The sequence below is a fragment of the Heterodontus francisci genome, chromosome 13 (genome assembly GCF_036365525.1).
Source record: "Heterodontus francisci isolate sHetFra1 chromosome 13, sHetFra1.hap1, whole genome shotgun sequence".
In the NCBI taxonomy this organism is placed as follows: domain Eukaryota; kingdom Metazoa; phylum Chordata; class Chondrichthyes; order Heterodontiformes; family Heterodontidae; genus Heterodontus; species Heterodontus francisci.
This window is the reverse complement of record NC_090383.1, coordinates 33,139,499-33,153,978: the sequence shown is the minus strand read 5'-3', so window position 1 is coordinate 33,153,978 and position 14,480 is coordinate 33,139,499. Positions and strand designations below refer to the sequence as shown.

General features: G+C 41.9%; 1 protein-coding gene across 5 annotated transcripts in view; it reads left to right on the top strand.

The window, feature by feature from the left end:
• afdna (afadin, adherens junction formation factor a) overlaps positions 1–14,480 on the top strand; it is a 598,271-nt gene that overhangs the window by 219,215 nt on the left and 364,576 nt on the right. For all 5 annotated transcript variants that reach the window (XM_068044631.1, XM_068044628.1, XM_068044630.1 and 2 more), the window contains 2 exons: positions 10,743–10,808; positions 13,944–14,017. In XM_068044631.1, coding sequence (XP_067900732.1) covers positions 10,743–10,808; positions 13,944–14,017 — 140 coding nt within the window. The remainder of the gene's footprint in view (positions 1–10,742; positions 10,809–13,943; positions 14,018–14,480) is intronic.

Below are 14,480 nucleotides of genomic sequence, written 5' to 3'. Positions count from 1 at the left end.
TTGAATGTGCATATATTTATAGGAGTATATAAGAGTGTAATTGGAAATGGCAAGGCTAAGTGCTATTTTGTGATTCCAGTTATTTGATTCCATGGGCAATGCTCTCCTCAAAGACACTTCATTAGAAAATTTGGAGTTGAAGGTGACCTCCTTACTGATGCTGCTTTTGATCTCCATAGTCTATAGCCTTAATCAAAATTGTTTACCAAGCAGAGCAACACTTAGTTCTGATCTAGTTCTGAACAAGACAACCAGTGAGATTCTTAATTTAAAAAATTAACCTATTTTTACTTAATTGTCAATTGTTTTGCCCCTAACTTCAGATTTCATGCTAAAAGTAACTAAAAGCAACAAAGCACCTTTGAAGAGCAATGGACGTGATGCCATAAGAATACTATGGTGCTTGTGCAATTTCTAAATTAATAGCACAATTTTTTTTTAATATAAATATATGGAATAAATGGCATATTACATATGAGGGGAGGAGAAGTAGAGTGAGACTTTGGACTGTAGCCAATGAAATGTTTTCACTTATGCTGCTGGTACCTCTTGAAAACTGAGTTATCAGGCCACCTACACTTGTGGAAATATTTCTTCTTCTTTTCCACTTATTCACCCCCAACTCAAATTGTAAACATTAAAGTTGGAGTATTGGCCAACATTTAAGTTAAATAATTACCCTGGAAATAAATTGTTTTGTAGGAAGGAGGAACTTTCAATATTTTTGAAAATATTGGTATTGTCACTTGAGATATTTATACTGCAGTGCTTGCATCCATGCAGTGCAATTTTTAATGTATGTAGAAGCTGAGCACTAATTCTACTGTACTCAATTTTACCTCATATTTCCCACACTTTAGATTCTCAACAGTTGCATTTTTCCATGCATCCAGTTTTCTGCTCTTCCCTCTTGTTTGGGAAAGTGTTGATTCCATTATTGATGTACAGTTCCTCAGGTGGTAATTACTCTGCAGCATTTTACCCAAATAACATTTGGCAGTGTATTAAAATGGAAGCTGTCACATTAAACCTAGCTGCTGTCCTTCTCCAGTCTCCGCCAACATATACTTCTAGTATGAATTTCAGTGTAGGAGTTGGAAGCAGGTGACTAGTCCAGTTTTTCTCGTCTCAAATCCAGGACACTACACCAAATGAAGCATCCCAGCCATTGCCCTAGTTTAAAAAAAAAATCAGCTAACTTAACAGGCCAGTGATCAAATGTATTAATTCTTGGTGTGTATAGTTCCTAAAATGAGAGCTGTACCTCTGAATGTTTAGGGAGCACAGCATGTTATATTTAAGTACAGTTACTACAAATTTCAGTGTTCGTGTTGATAAATTAATTACCTGATTTCTTTGAAAGCGCTAAGGCTGAAAATTAGCAACTTCAGAAGGAGCATAAAGCTGGTGATCATAGATCAGTGAATAGCAGATTGGCTCAACATTAATGTACTCAGTCCAATTTTTTTTCTCTCTCCCATTGATAGCATGTATACAGATAGCTGATCCTGGCTGCCCTTTACACACGCTGCTGAAGTTGAAAGTTCTGCCTTCTGTTTCTAATGACAGAAAACATTTAGTAGATAAGTTGTGACTTATACAACTATGAAAAATGTCATGAATAGTTGGAGGCTGTTGTTAGCGGGAATGAATCTAGAAGAATCACTCAACACTCAGGTCTGCTCCAATGTCAAACAGTTTATTACGCCAGCGGGGAGCAGATCACTGGTCTGTCCAGATGCCTCTCCACCGAACAAAGGAAAATCCACAACGGATATACAGTTACTCAGTCCATCCCGGCTGGACATAATCCAATCATAACGGTTATTGATTACATACATTACACATATTACCAATTAGATCACTCATTAGGCATCATGTGGCTACGTGATCAGCTCATGCAAGCCCCCTGATCATCTTGTGATGTTTCCCAGACCCCCTTATCAACTATCCTCGAGTCTTCACAATGAATCCTTCTACGTTTATCAAACTTGCATTCCTGATTGCTTCGTGCAGTCTGCAGTTACACAAAGCAACTGTCTTATACACTGATATGAGGGGCCTCCTTGGTCAGCCTAACTGTCTGGGTCTCACGGTACCATTCCCAGGGATATGACTTAGCCAATCATCTTCCCACAGTGCCTTGGATGAGGACTCCATTTTGTAACAATATGTGGCTATACTTTCAACTTGTATATGAGTGTATGTATGTGTGTGTGTGTGTATATATATATATATATATATATATATATATTCACTAGGATTATATGAATCTACTTAAATAACATTTAAACAGTATGATATTTACTGCAGGTGCCTCTGCGCTTGGGAATACCCTACAACACTGGTGACACAGATCTGCATATTAGTTTTGCATGCCACTGTCCCCAGTTCAAAGGTGGTGCAAGTAGACACTATAGCTCTTCAGTGCTCCAGAATTGAATTGGTATGGTCTCGATACCAACAATATAACTGTACCACAAGTAATACCTGGTGTGCTTGAGTTACCAAAAAAAGCACTTAATGAAAATCGTTTTCATTGGGGTAGAAAATATTCCTGTACCCATCGTGGATGTCTGAAGAGGCCATTTCTTAATCTGCGGGCTCTTTAACAGTTGGGGCATATGAACTCCTGGTTTGGAGGGTCTCTTGTGTAAGCAGACTTCTTCCGTTGTCTAACTAAGTATTAACTTAATTGTTTTCAGTCCTAAGAGACTTTTAAAATATTCCTTTGTAGGATTTTGTCGCTGTGTTAGCATTGTAGCCTCTTTGAATTTGTTTTGTTGCAATTGCATGGGAGAGATTTGCCCAGTTGCCTTTCTGTGCATTGGGGAAAATGCACTTGTCTAATACGTTAATGTCAGTTTAAAGGTAGTTGTCTATGCCGCAATAGAATGGACTGCTTAGTAAGTATCACCAGCAATTACTGTTGTTGGTACTGACTAGCTCATTGCAGGTCCGTGGAGTACAGGCAGAGAAGGCATTAACCACTGGCAGGACAGACCCAGCAGAGATGGCAGCACAGTGATATACAGTCGAGAGGGGGTTGCCCTGACAGTCCTCCAACATCGACTCCGAACCCTATTAAGTCTCATGGCATGAAGTCAAACATGGGCAAGGAAACTGCCTGCTGATTACCACCTACCGCCGCCTTCCCCCCCCCCATTCCAGCGACACCCCCCCCCCCCCCCCCCCCCAACACAGATGATGAATCAGCACTCCTCCATATTGAACACCACTTGGAGGAAGCACTGAGGGTGGCAAGGGCACAGAATGTACTCTGGGTGGGGGACTTCAATGTCCATCACCAAGAGTGGTTCAGCAGCGCTACTACTGTCTGAGCTGGCCAGGTCCTAAAGTATACAGCCGCTGGACTGGGTCTGCAGCAGGTGGTGAGGGAACCAACGAGGGAAAAATGTACTTAACTTCATCCTCATCAGTCTGCCTGCCGCAAATGCATCTGTCTGTGACAGTATTGGTAGGAGTGACCACTGCACAGTCCTTGTGGAGACAAAGTCCCGTCTTCATATTGAGGATTCCCTCCATTGTGTTGTGTGGCACTACCACTGTGCTGAATGGAATAGATTTCAAACAGATCTATCAATGCAAAACTGGGCACCCATGAGGCGCAGTGGGCCATCAACAGCAGCAGAATTATACTCAACCACAATCTGTAACCTCATGGCCCAGCATATCCCCCACTCTACCATTACCATCAAGCCAGGGGACTAACCCTGGTTCAATGAAGTACAGGAGCGCATGCCAGGAGCAGCACTAGGCATACCTCAAAATGAGGTGTCAGCGTGTTGAAGCTACAACCCAGGATTACATGCATGCCAAAAGAGCTAAGCGATCCCATAACCAACGGATCGTTTATTTAATTTATTTCAAGATACAGCACTGAAACAGGCCCTTCGGCCCACCGAGTCTGTGCCGACCAACAACCACCCATTTATACTAATCCTGCATTAACCCCATATTCCCTATTACATCCCCACCATTCTCCTACCACCTACCTGCACTAGGGGCAATTTACAATGGTCAATTTACCTATCAACCTGCAAATCTTTGGCTGTGGGAGGAAACCGGAGCACCCGGCGGAAACCCACGCGGTCACAGGTTCAGTTCTGGGTACTGCCTGTGCGGAGTTTGCAAGTTCTCCCTGTGTCTGCATCATAATCACAGGGTGGCAGCAGTGTGTGCTATCTACAAGATGCATTGCAGCTACGCACCAGGGCTCCTTAGACAGCACCTTCCAAACCTGAGACCTCTTATCACCTAGAAGATCATAGGCAGCAGTTACATGGCAACACCACTACCTGCAAGTTCCCCTCCAAGCCATGCACCATCCTGATTTGGAATTATATTGCCATTCCTTCACCAGCACTGGGTCAAAATCCTGGAACTCCCTTCCTAACAGCACTGTGGGAGTACCTACTCCACATGGACTGCAGCAGTTCAAGAAGGCAGCTCACCACCACCTTCTCGGCTATTCGGGATGGGCAATAAATACTGGCCTAGCCAGCAACGCCCACATCCCATAAGAAACAAATTTAAAAATATGCTATTAGATTTAAATGTTACATTAGGAAAACATGTCAGATAATCCCTTCTTTAGTCCTAGTTTTGCTCATCGAAGTTCTTTTACTAAATTCTGGCTTGATGAGCAAGCTAGACTTAGTGGCAGAATTCTGATTAATTTTCATGTATAACTTTTTGTTCAAAGACGTCTTGAACTGCTACAGTGCCTTTGACAGTAAAACATCCCAAGGCACATAGCGGGACATGATCAAACAAAATTTGACACCGATGCCCAAAAGCTTGGTCAGAGGTAGGTTTTAAGGAGCATCTTAGAGAAGGTAGAGGTTTTGGGAAAAATTCCAGAGCTTAAGGCCTCAGCAGCTGAAGGTCATCACACCGGTGGTGGAGAGATTAAAATCTGAGATGCCCAAGAGACCAGAATTGGAAGAGTGCATATGTCGTGGAGGGTTCTAGGGCTAGAAAAAGTCTCAAAAGATATTGAGGTGAGATAATGGAAATGTTTGAAAATGAAAATTTTTAAATCCAGGCATTGCTTAACCAGAAGATCAGCAAGCACACAGGTAATGTGTGAATAGAACTTTGTGAGAGTTAGGACACGGGCAGCAAAGTTTTGGATGAGCTTTAGTTTATGGTGATTGAGAGAGGAAGCTATCCAGGAATGTGTTGGAAAAACCAAGTCTAGAGGTAACAAAGGCATGGATGAGGGTTTCAGGAGCGGATGAACTAAAGCAGCAGCAGATTTGGGCAGTGTTCCAGAGATGGAAGTAAGCAGTCTTAGTGACAGCGAAGGTGTTTGGTTGAAGCTTATATTGGGGTCAAATACAACACCAAGGTTGCACGTGGTCTGATTCAGCCTCAGACTGCTGCCAGGGAGAGGATTGGGTCAGTGGCTAGAGAGCAGAGTTTGTGCAGGGGTCGAACATAATGACTTCCCTATATTTAGTTGGAGGAAATTTCTGTTCAATCAGTAGTGGATGTTGGGTGAGCAGTCTGACAACTTAGAGACGCTGGAGGGATGAGGGACATAGTGGTGAAGTAGAACAGGGTGTCATTAGTCTACTTGTCAAAAACAGGCATTGCAATTTGAATGATGAGGGACAGCATGTATAAGAAATAGTGCGAAGGTTAGATCCTTGGGGAATACCTCAGGTAATGGTACAGGAGCAGAAAGAGAAACCATTTCTTCTTTGGCTACAACTGGATAGATATAGTGCCTTTAATGTAATAAAATGTCCCAAAGTGCTTCACTGGAATGTTACGAAACAAAATTTGACACCAAGCCGCTTGAGGTGCTAGGGCATATGATCAAAGGCTTGGTCAGAGAGGTAGGTTTTAAGTGTTTTAAAGGAAGAGAGAAGGGGAGCTTTAAAGAGGGAATTCGAGCTTAGGGTCCTGGGAGCTGAAGGCACTGCCACCTCCAGGGGAGGCAGTGGCGTAGTGGTATTGTCACTGGGCTAGTAACCCAGAGTCCTAGGGTATTGCTCTGGGGACATGGGTTCAAATGCCACCACAGCAGAAGGTGGAATTTGAATTCAATTAATAAATTTGGAATTAAAAAGCCAGTCTAATGATGGCCATTGTTGTAAAAACCCATCTGGTTCACTAATGTCCTTTAGGGAAGGAAATCTGCTGTTCTTAACCAGGCTTGGGCTGATAAGTGGCAAGTAACATTCGCGCCACATAAGTGCCAGGCAATGACCATCTCCAACAAGAGAGAATCTAACCATCTCCCTTTGACATTCAATGGCATTACCATCGCTGAATCCCCCACTATCAACATCCTAGGGGCTACCATTGACCAGAAACTGAACTGGAGTAGCCATATAAATACTGTGTCTACAAGAGCAGGTCAGAGGCTAGGAATCCTGAGGCGAGTAACTCACCACCTGACTCCCCAAAGCCTGTCCACCATCTCCAAGGCACAAGTCAGGAGTGTGATGGGATACTCTCCACTTGCCTAGATGGGTGCAGCTCCAACAACACTCAAGAAGCTCGACACCATCCAGGACAAAGCAGCCCACTTGATTGGCACCCCATCCACAAACATTCACTCTCTCAACCACCGACGCACAGTGGCAGCAATGTGTACCATCTACAAGATGCACTGCAGCAGCGCACCAAGGCTCCTTGGATAGCAACTTTCAAACCCGCGACCTCTATCAACTAGAAGGACAAGGGCAGCAAATGCATGGGAACACCACCATCTGCAAGTTCCCCTCCAAGTAACACACCATCCTGACTTGGAACTATATCGCCATTCTTTCACTGTCGCTGGGTCAAAATCCTGGAACTCCCTTCCTAACACTGTGGGTATACCTATCCCAAATGGACTACAGCGGTTCAAGAAGGCAGTTCACCACCACCTTCTCTAGGGCAATTGTAGATGGGCAATAAATGCTGGCCTAGCCAGCGACGCCCAAATCCTATGAATGAATTTTTAAAAAAAATTAAATCCAGGATGCTGAAGAGGCCAGGATTAGAGGAGCGCAGATTTCTCCATAGGGCTTGAGGAGGTGACAGAGCTAGAGAGGGCTGAGGCCATGGAGGGAATTGAAATCAAGGATGAGAAGTTTAAAATTGACATTGCATAACTGGGAATCAGTGTAGGTCACTGACCACAGGGTAAATAGATGAACGGGACTTGGTGTGAGTTAGGACACAGGCAGCAGAGTTTTGGGTGACCAAGTTTATGGAGGGTAGAATGTGGGTGGCTTTCCAAGAGTGCTTTGGAATAGTCAAGTCTGGAGGTAACTAAGGCATGGATAATTGTTTCAGCAGCAGTTAAGCTAAGGAAGGGATGGAGTCAGGTGATGAAACGGAGGTGGAAATAGGTGGTCTTGGTAATGGCGCGGATATGTGGCTGATATTTGCCAAGATGAGCTACCACACCAAAGTTGCGAACAGTCTGCTTCAGTCTCAGACATTTGTCAGGGACAGGGGTGGAGTCCTTGATAGGGAAAGGAGTTTGTGGCAGGGACCGAAGACAATGGCTTCAGTCTTCCCAGTGTTTAATTGAAGGAAACTTCTCATCCAGTATTGCATGTCAGATAAGCAGTCTGGCAGTTTAGAGACGATGGAGGGTGTCGATAGGTGTGAGGTAAAACTGGATGTCATCAGCGTACTTGTGGAAACTAATGCTGTTTTTGGATGATACCAAGGGGCAGCACGTAATGAGAAATAGATGGTTGAGGAAAGATCCTGGGGGATGTCAGAGGTAACTGTGCAGGAGTGGGAAGAGAAGCCGTTGCAGTTGATCCTCTGGCTATAAGAATGGAATCAGGCAAATGCAGTCGCACCCAACTGAACGACAGTGGAGAGGCATTGGAGGAATATGATGTGGTCAACCGTGTCAAGGGCTGACGACCAGTTAAGGAGGGATGATTTGCCTTAGTCACAGTCTTATAGGACATCGTTTGTGACTTTAAGCTATTTCGGTACTGTTGTGGGACGGAACCTGTTTGGAGGGTTTCAGACATGGAGTTGTGGGAAAGATGGGCACGGATTTGGGAGGTGATAACACTTTCAAGGACTTTGGGAAGGAAAGTTTGGTTGGAAATGGGATAGTATTGTAAGGATGGAGGGTGAAGAGTTTTTTCTCGAGTGGGCTGGTGATGGCAGATTTGAAAGAACGAAGGACGTACCTGAAGAGCAAGATAACAGTTAACTAGAGAAGGAAATAAGTTTAGGGCTAGGGCAGGGGAGAATCTTGAAAGTACAGTTGAAAGTGAATTGGGAAAAGAGTTTGTTCCAGAAGTGGGAATAGGAGGGAGAAGGGGGTTCTGGGTGGAGAGTGATACAAGGAAGTGATCAGAGATGGTCTAACCCGTGATCAATATGATTGGAGTAGCAAGGCCACATGAGATGGAAAGGTCAAGGAGGTGGTTGTGAATGAGTTGCGGAGTTTACATGGAGGGAAAGATTAAGGGAGGATAGGAGGGTAGTGAACTCTGGAGCGAGCATGATCATTCGAGATGGAATTTAAAATCACTCAATGAGAATTCACTATGCAGAGGTTGAGGGAGGAAAGCAGTGAAAATATCTTGGTGAGAAATTTGGCATGGTACTGGGATGGTAGAGAATGAGGATTTTAAATGAAGCAAGACTGCTGGAACAAGATGAGATGTTCAACGGAGGAGAAGGTGCTAGCGGAATAAAGGGACAGACCAAGGTGAGATCTGGTGATGAGAGGCACGTTACCACTGCAGTTGGGGCGGGGAGAGTAGTGGAAGGTATAACCAGGCAGGATAGCTTCATTTAGGGGGAAGGTGTCATCACTCAGCAAGTTTCTGTCAAGGCCATGATATCAACGCAATCATCGATAATCAGGCCTGTTCGCAGGTAACAAGCTGGTTTAAAGGACTTTTACTGTCATCTAGGGCAATCAACTGTGTGCGTGATGAATTCTGTTTAACCTTGCTTGGAAAATCTGATCAATTGTTTACAACTTGACATATATATGTTCCATTACTATGGTTCTTGCCTATCATCAGAGGGATCAGGCAAACTCGAGGCATTTGTTTTATTTTCAATGAATTTAGTAGTAGCTTAATAAGCAGCATTGTTCAGCATGCTACATTTTTAGGAGTACTTTTCACACTGGTTTATAGGAAGTGAAGGCTTGCTTATGGTAATGATCATTTGCATTGGACATGAGAAGATATTCTGGTCAGAATATAACCATTAAATATCTGCTGTGTTAATTGCAAAGTACAAATTTATACAATGTCTTGGGGCATGTTGCTGGAAATGTTAAGCATGGAATCATCAACTGATGCTTTCTGGATGTGTATTCCCCTGCCCCTTTAATAGTTTACTAATTTTATTTCATCATACTTAATAGGAGCAGGAGTAAGCCATTCAATCCTTGAAGCCTGTTCCACCATTCAGTTAGATCATGGCTGATCTGTATCAACTGCATTAATCTGCCATAACCCTTAATAATCTTGCCTGACACAAATTTATCAATGGTGGAAGTTCTCAGGTCTGGCAGCATCTGTGGAGAGAGGAACAGAATTAATGCTTCATGTTGATGAAGGGTCGCTGACTTGAAATGATGACTGTTTCTGTCTCCACAGATGCTGCCAGACCTGCTGACGATTTCCAACATTTTCAGTTTTTATTTCAGATTTCCAACATCTGCAGTATTTTGCTTTTGTAAAAACTTATCAACCTGTTTTGAAATTTTCAACTGACTTGGCCTCAGCAGCTTTTTAGAGGAGAGTGTTCTGCATTTTCACCACCCTTTTGTGTGAAGTGATTTTTGACATCACCCCATGAACAGCCTAGCTCTAATTCTAATGTAATGCCCCCTTATTCTGGACTTTTACCAGAGGAAATAGTTATTCTCAATTTACCTTATCAAATCCTTCATTCGTCTTAAATACCTCACCCCATTATCTTTTATATTCAAGCCTACTCTGTGCAGCCTGTCTTCATAATTTAAACCCTTTTAGCTCCAGTGTCATCCTGGCAAATCTGCACTGCACCTTCTCTAATATATCCTTCCTGAGGTGCGGTGCCAGGAACTGGATGCAGTACTCCAGATGGGATGTAACCAGTGCTCTGTACGTAACATATGAACACCCCTGCATATTCCAACCTCCTTGAGATAAATACCAACACTCCATTAGACTTCCTAAAAAATGTTTTTGTATCCGTCCACCAGATTTTAGTGATTAGTGTACATGGACCCCAAATCTCTCCATTCATCCACAGTTCCTAGCTTCTCACCAGTTAAAGAATGCTCTATCTTGGGACCAAAGTGAATTACCTCACAGTTTCCCATATTAAACTCCATTTGTTAGAAAAACTAACTTAATCTATCAATGTCCCTTTGCAACTTTCTGCTCCTATCTACACTATTTACTGTGCTGCCTGCCTTAGTGTCATCAACAAACTTAGATATACGGCTTTCTATTAATCCAAGTCATTTATAAATATCGTAAAAAGCTGAGACCCCAATACAGATCCATAGGACCTATATAATAAGTCTGCCATTTCCTGATCTCCAATTGCAGTATCATCTGTGTGTCATTAAACATTGCACTTTACCACCAGTAATAGTTCCAGAAGATTCAAACTAATTGTTCCAATCAGTTACACCTTCTAAAATGTCCGTTGCTATAATTTAGTATGATTTTAGCTCTAGGGATGTTTTGTTTAGGTATTTGGTACTGATGATCTATCTTCAATGTCCTCAGGGTGCGGGACAGGATAAGCTCGGAATCTATGTCAAATCTGTTGTGAAAGGAGGAGCTGCAGACTTGGTAAGTAGACCTTATTCCTGTTCTGATTAACAACAACTTGTATTTAGATAGCACCTTTAATGTAATAAAACATCACAAGGTGTGTTACAGGAGCATTATGAAGTAAAGTATGACATTGAGCTACAAAAGGAGATATTAGGTCAGATGATCAAAAGAGGTAGGTTTTTAAGGAGTATCTTAAAGTAGGAAAGCGAGGTGTAGGGAGGGTATTCCAGGGCTTGGGGCCAAGGCAGCTAAAAGCATGGCCACCAATGGTGCTGTGATTTAAAATCAGGGTTACACAAGAGCCCAGAATTGGAGGAGTGCAGGTATCTTGAAAGTTTGTGGAATTGGAGGAGATTACAAAGGTAGGGAGGGGTGAAGCCATGGAGGGATTTGAAAACAAGGATGAGAATTTTAAAAATCAATACATTGCTTGACCAGGAGGCAGTGTAGGTCAGCGAGCATAGGGATGAATGGGGAACAGGACTTGGTGCAAGTTAAGACACGGGTTGCAGAGTTTTGGATGGCCTCAAGTCTACGGAGAGTAAAATGTGGGAGACCAGCCAGGAGTGTATTGGAATGGTCAAGTCTAGAGCTAATGAAGGCTTGAATGAGGGTTTCAGCAGCAGATGAGTTGAGACTGGGCAAAGTCAGGCGATGTTAGAGGTGGAACGAGGAGGCCTTAGTGATGGCACAAATATGAGGTCACATTCATCTCTGCATCAAATGTGGCACCAAGGTTGCGAACAGATTGGCTTAATCTCAGACTGTTGCCAGGGAGAGGGATGGAGTTTGGAGCGGGGACCAAAGAAAATGGCTTCAGTCTTCTCAATATTTAATTGAAGGCAATTTCTGCTCATCCAGTACTGGATGTCGGATAAGCAGTCTGATAATTTAGTAACAGTGGAGGAGTCGGAAGAAGTGGTGAGGAAGAGCTGAATGTCATCAGTATACATGCGAAAACTAACGCTGTGCTTTTGGATGATGTCACCGAGGGGCAGGATGTAGACGACAAATAGTGAGGGGTGGGGTGGGGTTAAGGATAGATCCTTGGGGGACACCAGAGGTAACCGTGCGGGAGCAGGAAGAGAAGCCTTTGCAAGTGATTCTCTGGCTACAATTTGATAAGAATGGAACCAGGTGAGAGCAGAACCACCCAGCGGATATATGATGCTTGTTGAGGTGCATGACAACTGATCCAAGTAATAACATTGAATAAGTGAGAAATAAAGGGAGAAATATATATGTTCGCAGAAATTTTGTCATTGCATACTTAAGTTCTGTAAATTTACATGAAAGCTGTTTGGACAATCTAGTTCAGTTCACTGGTGGATGAAACCAAGCTCTCGTCTGCCCTGGACATAACTGATCCCATGACACTATTCAAAGAAGAGCAGAGGAGATCTTGTGTCCTGGCCTACATGCACCCCTCAAGTAATATTGCTTTGCAGGAAAAAAAAATGCCCAGTTGGTCATTTATATCTCTCGCTGTTTGTGGGACCTTACTATGTGCAATTGGCTGCTACATTTCCTTGCATTACATCAATGACTACACTTCAAAAGTTCTTCATTGGGTGTGATGCACTTTGAGATGCCTGAGATTGAGAAAACTATTTAAATGCAAGTTCTTTCTTTAGTAAATAAATGTCTAGAGATGTTTATTGAGTAGTAAATACTACTTCACTAAATTGCCGTGGATAAATTTGATCAATACCCAATAAAGCATTTTTTCCCGGTATTCATGAAAATGGCAATCAAAATGAGAGAAAAGCATATGCAGCTCATGCAGTTCAATACAAGTGTGGAGAGTATTAAACATGTACAAACTAGTTAAAATATGTAGGTATTTACAAAATAGTCTGTTGAAACTAAAATTGTAAAATTAAAATTTTTCCTTTATTTTCCTCATGACTTTAAAAGCCCAATATAACTGCAATGTCATCAATAAAATAGAAAAGCAAAATCTGGTTATCAATTGGGATCATATGAATGAATCTGTTAGCAATCAATCATTCCTCACCATCTATCAAACCTTAGGCAAAATTTATGAAAAGCCTTTCACTGCTTGTTTATGCTGCTGTATTTAAATTTCTCTCCAATAATATCATTGTTCCAGATAAGTCTGTTTTACTTGCTGGAATATTAAAATTGAACTTTTTTTTTATCCAAGCTTCATAGTTGCATTCTCAGTCAGATAATTGTATAATATTTCAGTTTATAAGCATTTAATAAAGTGTAAATGATTAAACAGCAAAGCTTTCAAGGGGTGAAGGTGTTTAATTACCCAAAGGCATCTCTGATCTGAAGCGAATTGACTTTGAAAGTTAAAAGTACTAATTTATTCGATGTATGGGAACATGCATCCATCTGATAAAGCATTTAGATGGCTGAGGTTACTGTGATGCATAGATAACAAATTTTATATTTTTCACTGAGGCTTGAGATACATGCTCGATCTGGAGCAATACCACTATGCAGTGTTAAGTACATTAGAATGACGCTTTGTTGTAGCACATCTATACTTACAGTATGTAAATTTGATTAAACAGTTTGCCATTTGAAGCATAAAATTTTAATTCCTTTTTCCTGAAATAGCCCCTTTAATCATAAAGCTGTCGAGCTTTAAGAATCTTGCCCATTGAACACTTACAGAAGATCTACATTGAGAAATTCCAAAAGGTCTAGTTATTGCTAAGGGGCATGGCATTAATCTTGAGTTTTGTACATTGTAGGTTAACTATCATTTGGGAAAGGTACAAGAAGGTGCCAAGCATCTGTGAAACTACTCAGCATGGAGCCATGTGACTATAAAATAATAAACAAAAAAAATCATTGACATTTTTTGTTTTTAATTTCATATCTTCTGTATAGCTTTACGTGTGTCAAAATTAGACTGGAATGTTTCAGAATTCTTACTGGACTCTTAGTACTTCAGAGGGCAATTAAAAAAACAACCAGAATGAAGATGAGTGTCTGCAAAGGAAGGGGAAGGAAAGATTGGCTGGGGTAGTCACCCTACATAATTTAGCTTTTTGGAATGAGTAATAGATTATGAATATTAAAGAAATTTACCTATGGGCATGTTTTTTCTATTCCATCCTAGTGCATAAAACAGGATGCTATCTAATTGTGACTAATTCCTTGTGTCTACAGGATGGTCGTTTGGCTGCAGGAGATCAGTTATTAAGTGTAGATGGCCGTAGTCTTGTGGGGCTTTCACAAGAAAGGTAATAAACACTACTGCAGTTTGTCTATTGACTTTTAAATACATTGAAAATTGTCAAAATGGGTACTGTCATTTGGAAAATCATTGTAATAGACAGCTTAAGCCATGTGGTCCAAAGATTTGAGTTAATGTGTTGTAGGGTATGAATGGTGTTAACAAAGTATGGAATCCATGGTAGGATATGAATTCAAGCCTAGATTTTCTATCTTCCACCTCACCCCTACAGGTAAGGAAAGAGCATTAGAGAAACTGTCACCACTGTGCCCCCCCCCCCCCCCCACCCCCAAAGAGTGACCTTGCAAACTTTCTAATGGTCTGTTAATGGACAGTAGAGATTAGGGATTAAGTTTCTTAACCACAGTTTAGTCATTAAAATATGCATGCTGTAGGTAGACCACATGGGGAAGAAGTGAAAAATGCAAACTCATTTTTAAATTGGGCAGTTTTATTTAAGCAAAAGATAA